At 37.6% G+C, this 19,738-nt stretch overlaps 1 protein-coding gene across 1 annotated transcript; it reads right to left on the bottom strand.

Annotated features, from left to right (window-relative positions):
- Positions 1-15,019: 15,019 nt before the first annotated feature.
- LOC116192853 (CXXC motif containing zinc binding protein) lies at positions 15,020-18,416 on the bottom strand. Its single transcript, XM_031521535.1, has 4 exons — positions 18,190-18,416; positions 17,746-17,853; positions 16,557-16,724; positions 15,020-15,496 (listed from the first exon to the last, which is right to left on the bottom strand). Exons 1-4 carry the CDS (start codon positions 18,289-18,291, stop codon positions 15,374-15,376), a joined length of 501 nt encoding a protein of 166 aa, XP_031377395.1. The 5' UTR covers positions 18,292-18,416; the 3' UTR covers positions 15,020-15,373.
- Between the last annotated feature and the right edge of the window lie 1,322 nt (positions 18,417-19,738).

Below are 19,738 nucleotides of genomic sequence, written 5' to 3' on the forward strand. Positions count from 1 at the left end.
CGTGCGGTTACTGATACCGCTCCCGAGTGATGACTTATATCACTCGAGCACCTTATAGCTCAAGTCTCGTTACGCGAATGTCGATAACAGGCCTTACTCGTCGTCTTATCGCTGCATATTCTAACACATGCTCAATCGTAAAGTCATTCATAAAATAATGATAACAACAATTTGGATAAGTGCTCATCAAAAGGCTTTTATTAGTAAATGCACTACTCACATGACACATATAGTAGCTTTATAACATAAACTAACGCCTAAGGCCTAATAAAACCAATAATCATAATAGGCATAAAAAGAAATACTTGCGAAGGTGCATAGCATTGAAGGTGCGAAGGAGTTGCTTCCCATTCGCGTCCTCCAATACATAAGCGTTGGGGTGCGAAGTGCTAATGACTTTGTATGGGCCCTCTCACTTAGGTGTGAGCTTGTTGCATTGCAATAGTCCTATGAACTAATTCTTCCTTAGGACCCAGTCACCCACTACGAACTGTCTGGCTTTAACCTTCATATTGAAGTACTTGGCGGCTGCTTCTCTGGCTTGGGCCATAGAATTATCTGCCTCTAGCCTTCGCTCTTCCAGGGTATCTAGCTCCTCCGCTCGCATGCTATCATTATGGCTTTCATTGTAAATTTCCACCCTGTATGTGTGCATCTTGATCTCCGTTAGGAGGACTATCTCAGATCCATAGACCAAACTGAAAGGGGTTTGATTAGTTATTCAACTAGGAGTAGTCAAGTAAGACTAGAAGACATTGTATAGCTCATTAGCCTATCTTTCTCCCAACTCAACGAACCTATTGACGTATATCATGTAGGACCGTTTGATTAATGCTTTCCAATAAACCATTTGTCTTAGGGTAGCCCACAGACGCGAACCTCTACTCAATCTGAAGCTCGCTGCAAAACTTCTCAAATTCTTTCCCGGCAAACTACATCCCATTATTCGAGACCAACGCTTGTGGAACCCTAAAATAGCTGATAAGGGCTGTAAAAAACTTGATAATGACTCTCTAGGTGATGGAAGCGACAGTCTCTGCCTCCATCCACTTAGAAGTACTCTATAGCCACAATGATGAACTTTCACGCACCAAAGGCAGGCAAGAGTTGCCCCCACAATTTCAATTCCCTTGGTCGAGAATAACCATGCTGCTGGGATAGGGGTGAGCTCTGTTGGGGGACCTCCTGCACCTCTCGCATACTGCTAGCAGCCTTGGCACTTCTGAACTAACTCTCTAGCATCAACCTTCGTGGTGGGCTAGTAGTATCCCTGCCTTAGGGCTTTCCGTACTATAGTCTTGGCCCCTTCATAGGCTCTAGTGATTCACTTGTGCAATTCGCGAAGGATGTAATTAGCATTTCCTAGTGAGAGGCAACGTAGCAAAGGCTCTGAATAACCTCGCATGGATACGTTTTGCTTCCAAGGGATCTCTAGTAGAATACCCTCATCAAGATACTCAATGATGAGGTCATCCAGGACTTCTCCTTTTGGACATTCATAATGACTGCTTCGTCATGGCTCCGGTCTTTTCTGAGCAATTCCACAAAATGAACACCTTTACTTTTGTACCCTCGGTAGCAATGTCGCTCAATGAGTCTGCCAGGGCATTCTCTTAGCGAGGTACCAGTTGCAACATCACCTTCGGAAATTTTGCCAATAACGTCTTCGCTCTCTCAACGCACCTCTTCATCCTGCCGTCTTTGGCCTCACATCCCGGACCTATTGGACAACGAGCTGAGAGTTGCACTTAATATGGAGGTTGGTGACTCATATCCCCTTCGCGATATGGAAGCGTGTGACTAGAGCTTCATAATCTGCTTTGTTATTAGTTGCTGGAAAGGTGAGGACCAACGCGTGTTTTAAGGGCTCCCTTTTGGAGAGATGAGGTTGCAGCCAGCACCCGAGGCCTTCACTATCGAGGATCCATCAGACATGAGGGTCCAGGGCTTGTCTCCTGGAATTTTAACTTGAGCCTATGCTTTAGGCTCGTCTTCAGTCGATCCTGTGGCTTTGCTGATGAAATCTACTAGGGCTTGTGCTTTGATCGTTGCCCTTAAAGCATAATCCACATTGAACTGCCCCAACTTCATAGTCCACTTGATCATTCGCCCAGAAGCGTCGGGGCACTTGAGTACTTGCTCGAGGGGCTTATCAATGCTCACAATTATTGAATGAGCCATGAAGTAGGGCCTGAACTTTCGGGAGGCTATTATCAACGCGAAGCCCTACTTTTTAATAGCATAGTAGTTCTTCTCTACTGGGAGCATCACTTTACTTACATAGTAAACATGTTATTATTGTGTACCCTATTCGAGGACCAGGAAAGAGCTCACCACAGTTTACTATGTAGAAGTACAGCACCTCGCTTACGTGAGCCTTTGCAACCGTAGGAAGCAAATAAAAGTGGTCTTTAATGGCCTTAAAAGTTGCTTCGGACTCACCAATCCACTTGAAATTTCTAGCTCCTTTAAGTGCCTTGAAGAACGGGTGATACTTGTCTCCAGATTGTACCAAGAACTTGCTGAGTGCTGCCAATCTGCAAGTCAACTTCTGAACGTCATGGGGTGTCTTGAGTGAAGCCATGTCTAGTATGGTCTGGACCTTTTCTGGGTTGGCCTCAATGCTCCGCTGTGTTATCATGAATCCCACGAATTTGCTAGACTGGACCCAGATTGCACATTTCTCAAAGTTCAGCTTCATTTGGTATTTCCGATTAAATACCGCTTTTCCATCACCGCACTGACCTGTATAAATAACTCAAAAATATGTTTTGGGAGTGAATTGGACGCCAAGTAAATAACCACAACCCAACTAGCCGGATCGACACAGGTTCAATAATATCATAATCGATCGTATAAAATACATATATGATCCGTAACATCAACATGGCCATAATGCAATTTCAAAATATAAACATAACGATAATAAAAGTAACAGTTTAGGAATAAATTACTCACCGACATAAATACTGAATACGTCAAAACATTGAAAACCGTTCGATTCTATTTTCCTCTCAGATTCCCTTTCGGTTCCCTTAAGCTCTCTTCTCTCTGTCACGGACGAAATGAATGAAATGGTTGAAAGAACAGAACAATTTGATTTCAAGGAAGGTCAGGCGGTGGGAACGAAAGCAAATGAGTGGCAGTCAGAAATGTGTTGAATAGTAACACGGACACATGGAAAAGTGGATGATCAGGACGAATTTACATGAAAATTTGAATCTTTTTTTTCTCGATAAAATGGTGGATAATAGTAATAGCGATCTTACCACTTTCACTATATAATATTCAGACTTTCGTGTTCAACCGCGAACATATCAGACGAACTAAACAACTAGCACAAGCATTAGCGCCTTCAGTGTAAAGCTACCAAAAGGCAGCATAGTTCACAGAGGCCAGTGTCTGCCAAGATCCAGCCAAAACGGCACTACTAGCAATTGTTTTTGACAATGTATTAGAGGAGATTTGAACTTGGAATCTTGAGATTACCAAACTATATGAGAGTAACCTTAATAACCACTGTACCACTACCTTGTTCATGAAAAATTGACATATATAAGCTAACTTTACACACAAAAAGTTATTATTCAAACTTATATGAAATACAATTATGTTAATAATCATTTATCAAAATACAAAAATCTGTTGCACAATTAAACCACGGAAATATATACGTGTATAGCACTAGAAAAAATTCGGGATCCACTAATATATCCAGCATCTCTCCCGTGTTTTGTAGGTAAGGGATTTGCCTATGGTGTTACAATCTGAGCCTAATCTTTTGGGTTATACCCTGATCCTTCCAACTCAGTATACTATGTACACAATTAAATTGACGGTTCTGGTTTCGGGAGCGGTGCTATAAAATGATAATGAGATTTCGATTCGGTGAGACGTCAAAGCAAGAAATTGATAAAAGAGTGTCATTATATATGTATAGATTGTTATGTTCCATTTATGGCATGTTTGGTAGCCATGAATGGAATTGATGATGAATGGAATTGATGATGAATGAATTCGTAAAGAATAGATGGGACAAGGAATATGTACTAAAAATTAAAATATCAAAATAGCCTCAACATATATGTTACAGGTATATTTGGTTTGTGAGTGTTAACTCTAACTTTAATTCTACTCACTACACAATAAAAATCAACAACACAATTATTACTTTTCCCCTTTTCTTCAAGTTTTTTAACAATTCAATTCAATTTTTAATACTAAATTCTCTCAATTTACTTTTTCACACTTTTTTTTATAATTCAACAACACAATCATTATAAATAAATTAAAATCAAAACTCAACTCTACTTAACTCTAAAACCAAACACACCAGTATTATTTTAAAATATATGTTATTAAAACTACAAGAAAGTAAGGGATTCTCATGGCTCGGAACTGGATAACACCACTCGGAGCTTGAGGCTCTACCGCGAGTGATCTCATGAGCTCTCGAGTCCTCTTGCGGCTTCGAATCTTTTGTAAACTCGAAGTTCTTGATTTCTAATAGCTCGATGTTGAAGAGTCGAGGCCATATCAAGCCAAGATACGGCCAGGTTTAGCTTAGCGGATCCCAAACCACTCAAGGGAGGTCCCTCTCGCCGTCGGAGGTGAAGCACCGAGGCGGCGACCGCAGAGAAGGTAGCAGAGGAAGAGTCCCATAAGTTGCAAGGTCCAATTGGAATATTAAATGGACATTTGAGGGCAATATTGGTGTTTTGCAATTTTTTGTTCACAATGGGCCTATAGATGATTGGCTCGGAATGCCCAATACATACTCCATGATCAGGAAGAGCATTTCTCCATTGGTCCGGAATAAGTCTGGATCCGGAAATTTTATTACGGACTCAAAATTTCAACCAAACGAAGGAATGAACCTTTTATAACGGAACCGGAAAGCCCATTCTTAGGCTACCAATTGGGCCATTGGCATTATATATTGTTGGGGTGTCCGGATCCTACCCCGTTGGAACCTAGAACCGGTACCTACTCAGAACATGAATTATATCATAGGTTTCGGGTACTCTGTTGGAACCTGTAATTTTTTTTTCTCTTAGCACAATAAATGAAATAAATAACTAAAGTCGAAAAGATCTCATTTACAATCACTCAAAATAAATAAATGTCGACATAGATTAATTAAATCACATCCATTCACAGAACTAAACGATTATGTAGCTCTCTTTTGGATTGTATAATAGGCAAAGCAACTGCGTAAATAAAAGATTATGTAGCTATTTAACAAAAAAAAAAGATGATGTAGCTCTTCTTCAGTAGGCAAAGAAAATAAGCTTTTCTTAGTATTATATAGTTACTACATCGCACATAGAGAATTAAATAAATATAAAATATTTTTTTAGAAAAAATATAAGTTTCGGATACTGGTTCCGTTGGTACACTGTATATTAAAATCGGAACCTGAATATATTTTTACTAATTTGTTAAATTACTATCCAGACTTTACCTTATTTTCAATTGGAGTTATCCGGATATTATCATAACGGAACATATCATATTTTCAATTGAAATTACCCGAATCTTATCATAATGGGTGAATTTTAATCGATTTAGGGTATAACCGATATCCGTGCCTATCCTAATTATATTGTTGCTTGTTGGCGCTGTTTTTGCAATACCAGCCAGGACAGATAATCAAAAAGACAACTGTCAGTGAGTGGTGTACGACTCATTCTAAGCCACCAGCAGGTAAGAACCAAAATAACCGCACACAGCCTCCCCATTCCCTCGCGTTTGCATGTGACTCCCCATCGGAAGCATTTGGCCAGAGCTTGTCCTCCTCACTGTTCACGCGTAACCATCACACAATTCAATTTTTATCGTAACTTTTGAAAAAGACAACCTTTGGAAAAAAGAGAGAAAGAAAGGAAAATATATATATTAAAACCCCTTTTCGATTTTGAATTGTTTTTTTCTTCCAAGAAAAAGTTTTTTAAGAGAACATATTCTTTGTTCTATTCAGTTTTATACTCCAAGAACTTGTAGCATAGATGCAAATTCTTCGTGCTTATTTCTCGTTCTCGAATGTGGAGCAAAGCATTATTGGTCTTGAAGATAACTTATTATCTACACCATTATAAAGGCGAATAATATCAAAGGATGCGTGCGATGAGTTGTAAATCTCTTCCTTATTTCAGGTCTAACCTTTTTTTTTCCTCAAATTTGATTCAAATTCGTTTATTAATTCTTTGATTCCTCCAATCATATATAATAATGAAGAGTGACAGTGTGACAGATTATCAAATAATATTTGAATCCATAATAAATTCTGGCGTCCAGTGATGGACCAATAAATATCTTACACGGCCCACTGGATTCGTTGCTGCAGTTTGCTCAATTCTAATTAATTATTAACTCAAATAATTCATCCAATGCAATTTAAAACCCAAAGATATTTTCTGTCGTCATTATCATCACGCCTTCTGTTCCAATTCTGTTGCCATTCCGACTGAATCGTCAGAAATGCAAGTGCACATTCGTCGAATCTCGATTATGCGAGTCGTGTTTGTGCTTAATCAAGAAAATGCGACAAAATAATAATTCATAATCACGGAGAAAGACAAATATATGAAATGAGACCAGTCGCACTAATCAAACCAAACAAATATATATATGCATATAATGTATAATATATGAATAGATCCCGAAGATATATATGTCTATATATATAATATCAACTGTGATGAAATCAGAGCACTACCATATACTCAATCCACCACCACCACCACTAGATCACACCAAAAAGCCACTACTACGTCTACTACCCGACTAGGCCATATAAGTGACCGCTAAGCTACAGAAGAAATCAGAAGATCGGAAAGAGAGGAGAAAAAAAAAAAAAACGACCGCCAAGCGGCAAACACATCACGGGAGCAAATGAAGCAAATCTGACAAATGTAGCGACCACATGTCTACCGAATTCTCAGATCCGGAGCGCAGATCCGAAGACGAGAGCTGCAGATGCGGCGAAGAGGCCGAGGATGGCGGACGGGACGGCGGATGTTGCCGGGGAGGCGGGAGCTGGTGCAGGAGCCTCCTGCGCCACCGCTGTGAGTGCCGTGACGGCGAGGATGAGAACGGCGAGGGAGATCGCTGCCGACTTAGGGAACGCCATTTCGAGATCTGCGATCGGCGTAGACGCGTTATAGAGAGAAGAACTCGAGACGGCGATGCTCTGATTGAGAAAGAGAGAGAGATAGAGAGAGAGAGAGAGTTCTTCAAGAAGAAGGAAAACGTTGGGGGCTGTGAAGCGAGAATTTATACTGGCGAGCGAGAGGGGGAAGTTACGGGCAGGACCGGGCAGCTGCCCGGGGAGGGAGCTGACAGCTGGTCTTTGAGTGATTGCGGGGCCCACTCGATTTTCGAAAAACGGCACAACAATTGACCGTTGTCGTTGCGCTTTCCTTCCCAGGGGGGATTTGATGCCCTCCGATGGAACGCTCAACGACGCCGTTTCCTGCTTGAAAGCCTAAAGTGAATGAGGACCTCACGCGCCAAGTGTTGATATTAATACACGCGCCGCGGCGTAGGGTCGTAAACGGTTCGGGTGAATTCAGTTTCGGGTTTTATCTTCGAATCCCGAGCTATTTCTGATTGGGTGATTTAGAGACAAAACCCAACCAAAAACCGAATAGAATTACAAAAGCCGACCATTATTGGGTCGGTCGAGTTCTTAAGTGATACGAGTTTACAAAATTAAAACAACTCAAGTGTATTTGTTTTATAAAAAATTTTCAACTCAACTCAACTCAACTTCACTTATTTTCAATTCAACATAATTATTACTTTTTTAATTTTTTTAATTTTTTTAATCATTTAATTTAATTTTTAATATTAAATTCTCTCAACTAATCATTAATTTTTCACAATTTAACAATACAATCATTACTTAATCATTACTTTCTCTCAACTATTCATTACTTTTTTACACTTTTTTTCGTAATTTAACAATATAATCATTACAAACTAATTAAAATCAAAACTCAATTCAATTCAGATATAAATCCAAACGCACTCAATTGCTAGAGTATTTGTATTGTTCAGTCACGGGGCTAACGGGGAACGGCTGCATGAGCCCCACGTGCTGGGTGGCGCGTGGGGTGGAGTGGCTGAAGGTATGGGAAAAACGCTGTGTAGCTATAGGGGCAGCCACTTTCCCGCGGGGCCCACAGAGCCAACCTGCTCTTGGCAGGTGAACCCACTGGGATCGCGCCACGTAATGTTCGTGAAGGAATCGGATCCATGGACGGTTCTCGTTTTCAGTATTTTTCTAATCGATTCAAGTAAATGCTTCGAGAACTTTCTTCGCATGGTGAATCCTCCGTCAGCGTCACTAAAACGAGACTCAGCGTGGAACATGTCAAAAGATGTTCGATTTAACATTTTATATCTTCAAATCAAAATCCTCCCCTTCAGTATTTCAATGGGTCGGTCACAGGAAAGGACGTGTGGCTACCAGCCAATTATGGGTGAACAGTTTCGACTTTTCCGCAACATAGCCAGACGAGATCGTTTGTCAAGAAAAACTGGATTATGACTCTTATTAAATTCTTATCATTTTATGCATTCACTTTTTATGGCGAGTCAAGCCAATTCGTCGCGGATCATTGAATATGATATCATCGTTAAAATGAAAACAGAAATCAACAGAAATTCAAAATTGACGAATAAAAAATTGAACTGAGGTATTGACATCCAATATGAGGGCGACTGGTTAATTTTTATCGTTGAATTTGTTGTGACAAAATAACTATAACACGAAATGAGATAACACATAAAATAGAATTGACACCACGACAAAAAGTAAGAGAATTCACTGAATAATAAATCGAATATTACATTCTCAAAGCTCTCTCTCAATAACGCGCATTACAAACTCAATTTGTGAGAAGTCTAACTCACTTTTCTCACCCTCATACCCTAAAATTACAAAAAAAAATTCCTCCAAAAAAATCCCAAAAGATTCATCATCGTTGTGCTCGTGATTCCCAAAACCCCCCCCCCAAGGATTGGGGCCTCAAGCACCTATTACAACTCATACAAGACCTCGAATATCTCAAGAGAATATATCCTAAAAAATATCATTATCTCTCAAAAATATTTTAAATTTTAAACAGATTATATGGTTACACGAAGTCCCGAAAATATGGAAACAGTATTTTTCTTGATCTCATCCTCGCCAATCGGGTCTTCGAGTATCTGGGCATAATGCAAGAAATGTTTAACATCCCATTTGGAATCAATTCTTGCCATAAAATATCTCTACCTTGGCTTGCATTTAGCCAAGCACTGCAACAATTCTGAATCCACACAACATTCTACCATCGACTGCCCGTCATGTTGTAGTTGACTACTCGCTCAGTCTCTTGCTTAGACTACAAGTCCTCTTCCCGTCTCTTGTTGCAGTTGATTGCCCAACAATACTTGCTCATTCTTTGGATTCTTGAGTCCCCAATGTCAAATGCGAGGCACCGATCAACAAATCTCTACCTTGCATTGTATTTGACCTGAACGTGTTTCGACACATCCACGCTCATCCCTGCTCTGCTACGCCTCTACAGGCTACACCTCTTTCATCATTATTCGAGTCGAGATTGTCAAGGTTTCTCTTTCGTGTGTTCCCTCAAGGCCATGCTGCACTAGCAATGCCTTCAACTCGATCTACCACCAATCCATCGCCGCTTGATCCATCAACCTTTTCAATCTCGAATCTTGCTACCAACATCTCCAAGACCTATTTCCAGCTACACTTGGGCATTGTTGTGATAAGTAACAAAAAAGAAAACTGAGATGAAATAACAAAGAGATAAAATCGAACATCAGATATACGTGATAAAACACTTCGAGGAAGAGGGAAACGTTCACGATGCAAAGCAGGATAATTTAGACAATAAACTAACTCTCAGAGAAATTTCTCTCAAAGAATTCTCAAAATATTCATTATCACTATCGTTGTGATTCTAGACTCTCTTAACCGGTCTCCCAAGCGGCCGGAATTTCACAGCATCTGGGGCACCTATTACAAGTCGTACAAGGCACCCATATAATACTCAATGCATGAAATTCATAACCCTTTGAAAAGCGAGTAAAATCAAAATGTGAACCTTGCATTTTTATTTTTTTATTTTTTTTTTGCCTCGTGACAGGCAATACATTTTACTTCCTCGTCCACGAAGAAAGGTCAGCTCAATACACCTGAGTAGGGCATTCTTGAGAGATCAGTGCTAATTTTGCTCTGCTTCCCCAACCATGAAAGTGCCCAGAGATTTCATACCACGACCGGGAGCTTTGCCTTCTCTTCGTACTCATAAAACGTGAGAAGTCGATGTTGTTGGAGCTTTATTTTAATTGAGCAGGTTACACATCTGTGTGGACTACCCAACACCCAGGTCTGTCTATTTGTTGACGACAATCATAGTGCAGCTATGTTGCCCAAAATTTGGACATTATGGTCTATAGTTTCGAGGGTTAAAAAGTAAGTCCTGCCTTATAGTCAATTAATCCTCCCTTCTCCTCTTGCTCGAGGGTGGCAGAAAAGCTCGTCTCATAGTTGGTCGCAAACCAAATGTTCTCTAAAAGGACATGCATATATATATATATATATGTATGTATGTATGTATGTTTGTATGAAATAAAATACACAACCAGACGATTTTGTCTTTAAGAAAAATTCTATCCTTCTCACAGTAAAGTGAAGATCCTGATTTCACCACTATAAACTGTATACCATAATTTCCTTGGAATTATATGCTACTCCATTTAACTCTATTTTATCTTTTTCACAATTCAACAATATAATCTTTAATTTTTTTTATCTTTTTCTTCAATTTAATAATAAATTCTTTCATATACTTTTTCTTAAATATTATTACAATTAATTTTTTAATGTTAAATTCTCTCGGCTATTTATTACTTTTCTCCTTAATTCATCAACACAATCATCACTTTTTTTTTAAATCTTCCTTTTCAATTTTATAATAAATTACATGTTTTTTTAACCATTACTGCAATAAAATTTTTTAATAATAAATTTCTCCAACTACTTTTGTCTTCATTCCGTAGAGCTAAGGAGAATCATACTCTATTCCGTTATCAGACGCCACCTATATTCGACATTTAATCTATATCTTTTGTTTCACATAACAGTCGCAACTTTATTTAGTCGTAGGAGAAGAATTTTTCAATTAGTACAATGTACAGAAAAATGCCTCTAATAAAAAAGCCTCTTGTGCTGGTACTGATAGAGGTGTAAGAAAATTGTGAAGGTTTAGGGAAAACTATATATTTGATTCTCTATGATTAGATGATTTTCTATTTTAGTCTCTTTTCTAATTTTTTTATCATTTAGATCTTATAACTTTGAATACTTTTTTGTTTCAATCCTTTTTCTTTTTCTTGGTTCATTTTCATCTAATACCTTTAATCACTTTTCTATTTTTGTCCTTTTATCCGATTTTTTATTAGAGATGATTGGAAATTTGATCATTGACCTTTTAAAGTTATTTTTTTTATCCTTATTCTTTTTTTGGTTCAATTTCTTCTTAATATTAAACATTTTGCTTCTTATACTTCTACTCCTCAAACTCTCATTAAAATGCCCATGCGACATCTTTGAAATTTATAAATAAATTATTATTTTAATTCCAAAAATAAAACATAATCTATCAAAATATATTTTGAGAGGGAGGATGATAAATTGAGAGGGAAAGAGGTTGTGGTAGCCAATAGGGGATGAAATCAGGCACCACCACCCTAGGGGAGATCACCTTAGGCTTATACCTTCATCCACGATTACACTTTGCAATATCATTCCTTGCATCAAGGTGTAGTGTGGCACTGCCAACCTTATAGGTGTGGTTCGTGACTATCAAACCACAAATTGCCTTTATTTTTCCTGTATTTTTCCATTTCTTTAATAGCAAATTTGAGTTCGATTCTCTCAACGTAAACCACCATTGTCTCTGGCAAGATTGCCTGCGACCTAAACGCTCGCCCCCGCTCATTCTCTCGAGTAAGTTCATGATTTTTCTTTTATCATTTTAATATATATTATTTTATTTTTGAAATGAAAATAATAACCTTTTTAAATTTAAAAATGCAATGTTGGCATTTTCTGGGAATTGAGTATAAGAAATAAAAAATTTTAATACTAAGAAAAATTGAACAAAATAAAAGAATTAGGATAAAAAATAACTTTAAAAGTTTGAGAATCAAAATTAAAATATTTTCTAATAAAAAATCTGATAAAATGACGAAAATGGAAAAGTAATTAAAGATATTAGATGAAAATGAACCAAGAAAAAGAAAAAGGATTGAAACATAAAAGTATTCAAAGATGTATGATCTAAATGATAGAAAAATTAGAAAAGAGACTAAAATAGAAAATCATCCAATTCTAGAGGACCAAATATATAGTTTTTCCATGTTATTATTAGAGCTATTCTTTTTCTAAATAAGATAAAATGCAATGACCCCCACTTAAATAACCCTTAATCAATAATATAGATCGGTTCAAGCGGTTCGACGCTTGTTTTTCTTAAGTAAGGTATTAGATTCGAGTCTTATGAATGAGGAAAATTCATATTATGAAAGCTTTAACCCCTTAGTAGGTTGACTTGACTCGAATTGGATTATTCGAGATTCGTTGGGCTTCCAAATACCATAATACACACCGAAAAATAATAGTCAATCCACGTTCATTGGAAAAAAACAAGACACTTAATACCAGTTCATTGTCTTGACCAAACTTTTATTTTTTGAAACATACCAATTTGGATTAGTCAGGTCCCAATTGGATTTCCGGATATCATGATTCAAAGAAAAAGAAAAAAAAAAAGAAACACGTCCTCTCGGATTGTCCTCTGTACGTATAGAGCCTTTAGCCAACACAGAGCGGTAGTCAAGTCCCTATGTATCAATTCGTGTATCTGCGCAGGCAGTTTAAGAGTACGATGTACTCTCGATGAAGTTACAAATAAAGGACATGAGCATACTTTTTATTATACTACACTTGAAAAAAGCTGACGCATAATGGAACCATTTATCTTTGGAAGTAGTTTTAAGTGACCAAAGAAGAGCCCAGAACGAGGTTGGTGCCTGATTGTTTTGAGTGATTTAACTCGTTCCTTCCATCTCGTGACGGTCCCCTTCGCTCGTGATTTCTCTGTTAGTCTACGCAAAGCAAAATAGCCGGATTTAGCTGTTTTAAGCTCTGCTTTGTTCCCATCGCCGGATTTAGCTGTTTAAACTCAGAAGGACGCTGGGTTCGCTCTCCGACTTATATAAATATGGCTTACCGAATTACTCGCTTTGTCTGTCGATCATATGCTATGCGGGATTGATCTGTTACAAATGAATTGCGAGCAGACCTAGCTAACTTTAAAGCGCTGTGCTTACTAGGCTCGATTAAAGTTCAGCGGATTATGTACTCCAATTCACGATTACAATCACCAGTGAAGCTTGGCAATGTATCCGAAAGATAGGAGGAGAACATGAATCAGCAACCAGCTTCCCAACCAAAACAATAATCAAAAAAGCCCGTCGAATGAACAGAAAGTTCGATTAATGGAAATTGGAATGTCAGACTCTACCCTTCTCATAAATTAGAGGCGTTTGGTTTCAGAGTTAAAGTAACTTTGATTTTGATTGTGGAAAAGGACAAATGTTGTATAGTGTGTTGAGTTAAAGTTAAAGTTGACTTGGGAAATGTGTATTTTTATTGTGTAGTGGGTTGAGTTAAAGTTAAAGTTAAAATTTTTGTGATTTTAACCCTGAAAACAAACGGGCATACCCTTCTCATAAATTTAAAACATACTCGTCTTTCTATTATTAAGAAACAACTTATACAGATAAATCTTGTCTGGTAATCGACTCATAAACTCGCTAGGCAAGGTCGCGCTTCTTGCCTAGCGAGATTATCTGCCCTCGCATAGTAAAGACATTTAAGGAAGATTATGCTTAGTCGCCGGGGTTCATATATTTTCCGGGGGATTGCTAAACCTCAAAAAGAAATAGTTAATCTTTTTTTCTGGCGTTTTAACTCTCTACATGAGGCTTAAGGGATCGATCATGAAGACTACAAGTTCAGAATTTATCAAAAACAAACCGTTAAGCCAATCGTTCTGCATCCACGGGGGCAGGCACCTGCGTTTGTTGAGAAAGTCTTGTACGTAATGAAGGTACCACATGATACTGTATTTCACAAGACACAATATATAATTTATTTTTTTCTTAACATGTTATAAATTCGTAACCACCAATATTAATGTGTTTAACACTGATTAGTTTGTTACATATGCAGCGTGATATCCCTTTACATGCAAGATTTTGTCGCGTTTGGGGTCCACAGAACAATATAACTAGCACGCTCTTCGATGGTGTTAGTACAGTTCACGTTTTCTGTATTTTTCCAATTGATTTAGAAAATGCTTCGAAAAATTTCTTTGCCTCTGATAACTATCCATGACTAACGGCATCCAGTGTCGGACACCCGAAAAAGAAAAAAGTCATTGTTGGGCGTCTAAATTAGTCAAGGCTCATTGAATTTCAAAGTGTTATATGATACTCACTAAAAAATTCTGTGTTGGACATGTCAAAAGATGTTCCCTTCCATTTCATTTTCAAATCCTCCCCCTTCAGAAATAAATTTTTCACGAGAGGTGTAAGTACCAGCATAATTAAGGGTGTAACGGTTTTGCCCTTCCCGCAATATCGACAGACAAAGATCACTTTCACATTGGCAATCATCCTTGTAGCGCACCTTACACAATGGGCGAAGAATGCTTCCAACTTGTATTTAATTTTTTTTAAAAAAAAGGTCGGTCTCGAGTGCACATTATCCAGCAAGAGATAAAAGAGGCTGCTCGAAACTAACCAAGAAGGCCTCACCTATAGCGCTGAGCCAAGAAGAACTGAACTCAAATTTTGTTCTCGGTATCAAGAAAAACGCGTTGGAGTGAGCGGACATGAGACTGACTTGTGGTGGACTTAAAACAGAACAGGGGACACAACATAAGCTCCACATATGTTCCAAAAAGTGATTAGTCTAATTCATTGGACTTCACATAACGATGTCCAAGAATGAAAATTCACAGAGGTCTAACATGCACCCCGGAACTTATCTGAAATGAGGGTACAATGTGCATTTTAGAATCACTCGAGGAGAAACATAACATTTCACACCAAAGACCACATAACTCCATTCATTAAAGCTACAACCCTTAAGTAGATTGTCGAAAGAAGAGTACATCACGAAGAAGTGAACCTTGGGTTTTTGTTTTGTCTCATGACCCAGAAAGAGAAGTCAGAGCTATACACCTGAGTCAGGCATCAGTGAGATATAAGCTCTATTTCAGCTCTACTTCACCACAGTAAAAGTTGCTTTGAGATTTGATATCATGACCGGGAGCTCGGCCTTCTCATCATACTCAGAAAACTCACCAGTCGACAGGTCGATGTCCTCAAATTTCATTCCTTCCAACTGCATGTACAAAGGATAGGTTTGAAATCAAACCAAACCATAATTCATTAGGTCATGCCCTAGAAGAAGTCGTCAAGCAGATAGTCAAATCGAATCATGGAGAGCATCCATTAATTAATATTTTGGCGACATTAGTTAAAATTATAATGAAAGCCAAAGGTTCTATCAACCAGTATATGTCAACACATAGAATAACCATAGATTTTGTTTTCAAGAACCTACCAAGAATCTCTCCTTATCTAAATAAGTGAAGACCATAATATCATATTTATCACTATAAAAAGTGAATCATAAGATTATCAACATATGAGTACTATAAATTGTATACTAATAATCTATATCTTATGTTAATATAACTATCACATCCTTGTCAAAGGAGAGAATTTTCAATTAGTACAGCGTACAGAAAAAATGTCTACTAAAAAAATACTCTTAATGTTGATAGAGGCGTGAGAAAATTCTAGATGTTGGTTATACCCAAAGTTGCATTTTTCTTTTTTTAATAATGAATAGTTCAAATGTTCCTGACTCAGGTTGGAAGAACATAGAACGAGATACATTAAGGCACATTCTTCATAGAGGCAGCAAAGCCGTTCTGGTGGAATTTGGGATACTAGGCTAAAGAAATTTGCGATACTGGGTGATTATTATGGCATCCGATAACATAACAGAACTTGGAAAATGAATTACCACCTTCTGTTTTACCAGGGAGAAGGGATAGTTATTCTCTTAAACCAACAAAGAATCCAAAAATGAAATTTTACTTCCACTCTCGTATAATAATATAATTTACAAGGAACACTAGGCTCTCAGCGTTTCATGTACTTGATTCTCCAGGAGATAACTTTTACCGGGAAACATCCTTCAACTAGCATGTAGTATACATTTCTTGTGCTAAGTGATATCATCTCATGTAATATACATTGATGTAAAAGATGCTCCATTAAACAAACATGCTGGGCAAAATAAATGGTTGTTATGGAACCTAATATGTCATTGCAAATCTATAGATTCACAGGAGCAATGGATCACATTCTATTCACCAAGATAAAGAACTTACAGACTCTGCCTTCCATAAACCGCGAAATGCGAAATCCACGGGCTCATAACCCCGACAGTCAAATAACATCAATGGAGCATACTTCCCTGTCTCACTGTCTTCATGTGTCAATGGTCGGCCTCTACCTGGAACCATTGTCACTGTACCCTCCCTCTCACAAAACTTGCACTACAAAACGGTAAAGGGCATGTACAGTAATTAGTAACACCACAATTCATTAATCAAACTTTATAAAAGCAGTCTTCACTGATATATAAGAGAAATCTTTAATTACAAGGAAAACAAAAATCCACAAGCATTATGAATTGCTTGACTTATCATTTTTCTCATAGCCAAAATATTCTGGAACCCAAAAGCGTTGATATAGTCACTTCTAACCAAGAGAATAAGAATGGAACTCATGTTCAACACATTTAATTGATTATACTTTCCAAAAAGTAAAATCAAGATGCTGAACTCAGTTCGAGGAAAAATTGCCAACGTCTACATGAACAGTATTTACTAAGCTTCAGCAAGCACAAGAAATGAGAGACTTCATACAGTGGAAGAAGCAAACCCAACTTTTATTTGATCAGAAGTTCACCACAGAACTACAAACTATATTCTTATGATCCAACAGGCTGCGTATTCCTCCATGCAGTAAATATCGAAGAATACAAAATTTTCATGGTTTTTATGGTAGCTGAAAGGGCCTCACCTTTGTTGCTACTATAGTTATCTTACGCTAAGTCAAAACCTTAACACTGAAATAAACAGAATCAAAAGAGAATACAGTCTGAGCAGACCTCCTTCTCTTACTATTTTTATATCACCCCTAAAATAATCCCAATGACATTGATAAGAACCTTCACACTGGACATATGTACAGAAAAAAAAAAAACTTAGTAGCCAAATATTGAGAATAGATGCACAAACCTCATGGAGCAGAATATTATACTATCCCAGCAGTTTATTTGAGAAGACAATAGCAACAATTGCAACTAATCCTTATAAAACAGAAATCCACTTAAATTTTTACCCGAAAATTTAGCTCCTCCTTAACCTAGAGCTAAAAACAGTAGCCCAGAATCATACTACAGACAGTGATCTGTGGGTTCCCTGAACACTTGGTGAGGACTAATGGACCGCCCTTCTGAGCCGACTAATGGTGAAAGCATTTACATAGGAGAAAAAATAGAGAGGGAATTACCTTCTGATGGAGATTAGTAGTTCCTCTGCTGTTCGGAATGGGAACGGTTTCACCCAATGTCACGCATGTTTCCTTCTGGCTCACCTCACCACACCTCCCACACTTCACCTACAAACACAGCGGTACGCCCAAAACTACTTCAGTAGCAATGTAATAATGGAATCTAAAGTATCATCGCCCTCGTGCCGAAACCTTACGCCACCAAGAATAACAACTCGGCCACGATTAGGTTTCTCTATCGCTAGCTAATACACAGAATAACCAAAAAGCGGCAAAATCCACCCAATTGTCATGAAAATCAGAGTCAAACGGTTACAGAACCATCGAAGATTACAAGTAAATCGCCGAACTGGAGCTATAAGAAAACCAAGATGGCAACAAAACCAATCAAGATGAGCAAGATCGATCAGTAAACTATTAGTGGGAGCGATTGGATTGGGAGACCTTGAAGAAGTAGGAGAAGTCAGGGTCGTCGCAGCCGTTCTGAGGTTGGAGATGGGTCAGGTTCTCGAGCTCGGCTGTGATCATAAGCTGGAAATTCACCATCTCCGCTGACTCTGATGGCTTTCGCTAAACGAAGACTCTCTCCTCCTTCGGGTGTCCGACCGGTTGTCTGGTGTCTTGTCTTGTCCGCAGAGAGAAATGAAAGAACCAACTCCAGGAACAGATAAAGTTACTAAGCATTCCTATCTCGACATGTGACTTAAAAAAATATTAATTAAAATACATAAAATTAAAAATTTAATATTAATCATTAAGATAATTGTTATAACTGATCTTCATTATATAATTCTTATTGATTATTTCATTTGAGGATCTAAATTTTTTTTTTGGAGATCAGGTGTATAGTCCACTTGTTCAATAAATCCTCAGTGAGTGAGGGTTTATTAATTAAGGCTTTTGTTTGGACGGCACTTTTAATTAGTCCGTCCGATAGGAATTAAGGGGCATTAGAATTAGTACGAAATAAAATTTGAGTAGAACTAAACTTGAATTTGTGTTCGGCCGACCCAGGGCTCGTGAGCCCATCCTAGCCCTGGATCGGGTGCCGGAGGGGTCCGAAGGGGCTAAGCTAAACATGGAGAAACATTCTCTTTCAAATCAAGGCTCGCCTCGGCTCTCGGTCTCCGCCCCCACAAAGGAAAAAGTAAAGAAAAAAAATTGACTAATAAGTTAGTAGCTGAAGTTAGTTACAAGTAATTTAAGCACGTATTATTATCCTTTCTGCAGAAGTAAATCGTTGCTGATTAAATTGAAATAAACACACCATAATATTAGTTTATAGAAAAAAAGTTTGACATTGTATGAGTGTAGAGGACATTATATTGGAGATGTTTTTCGAGTTGAGAAGGTAAAGAAAGAATTATTAATTCTTTAGTAGTTTGAAAGGGCAAATGCAATTACTGGGCAATGGTATTTCTGTTAGTATTTGAATAACCTGCTGAAAATTTGTTAAAACGTTTCAAATTATAAATGACCTAAATTATATTTAAGCTAGGCTCCATTCACCTTATAACTAAAAGACAATTGCATTAAAGAATCTATATATCGAAGAACAAATACACGTAAAGAGTAACATAAAATAAAATCTTTTACTCACATATAGTGAAATTACTTGATAGAAGAATAGTACATGCTCTAATATGAGAAGTCTTCATTCTTCTTGTTTCTTAGTTGACTCCGCACCCACATAACACCAAATTAAAAGCAAAAATAGAAAAAAAAAATCAATAATGAGAAACTAATACATACGACTATAGCAGGAAACAAAATATGAGAACATATTCATGATCTACCTCTTTGGTAATTTGAACTTCTCTAGATTTGCTTACATATATATATATATATACAATTGTTTCAGTATGCAATTAATTACAAAAATTAATTTGTTCATAAACCAATTTATAGCAAATTAATTTGAAAAACCGTTACTATTATTATTCTTGAATTAGTATAAAATTAAATGCTTTAAATACTAGACGTTATGTTGAAT

The sequence above is a fragment of the Punica granatum genome, chromosome 1 (genome assembly GCF_007655135.1).
Source record: "Punica granatum isolate Tunisia-2019 chromosome 1, ASM765513v2, whole genome shotgun sequence".
NCBI lineage: Eukaryota > Viridiplantae > Streptophyta > Magnoliopsida > Myrtales > Lythraceae > Punica > Punica granatum.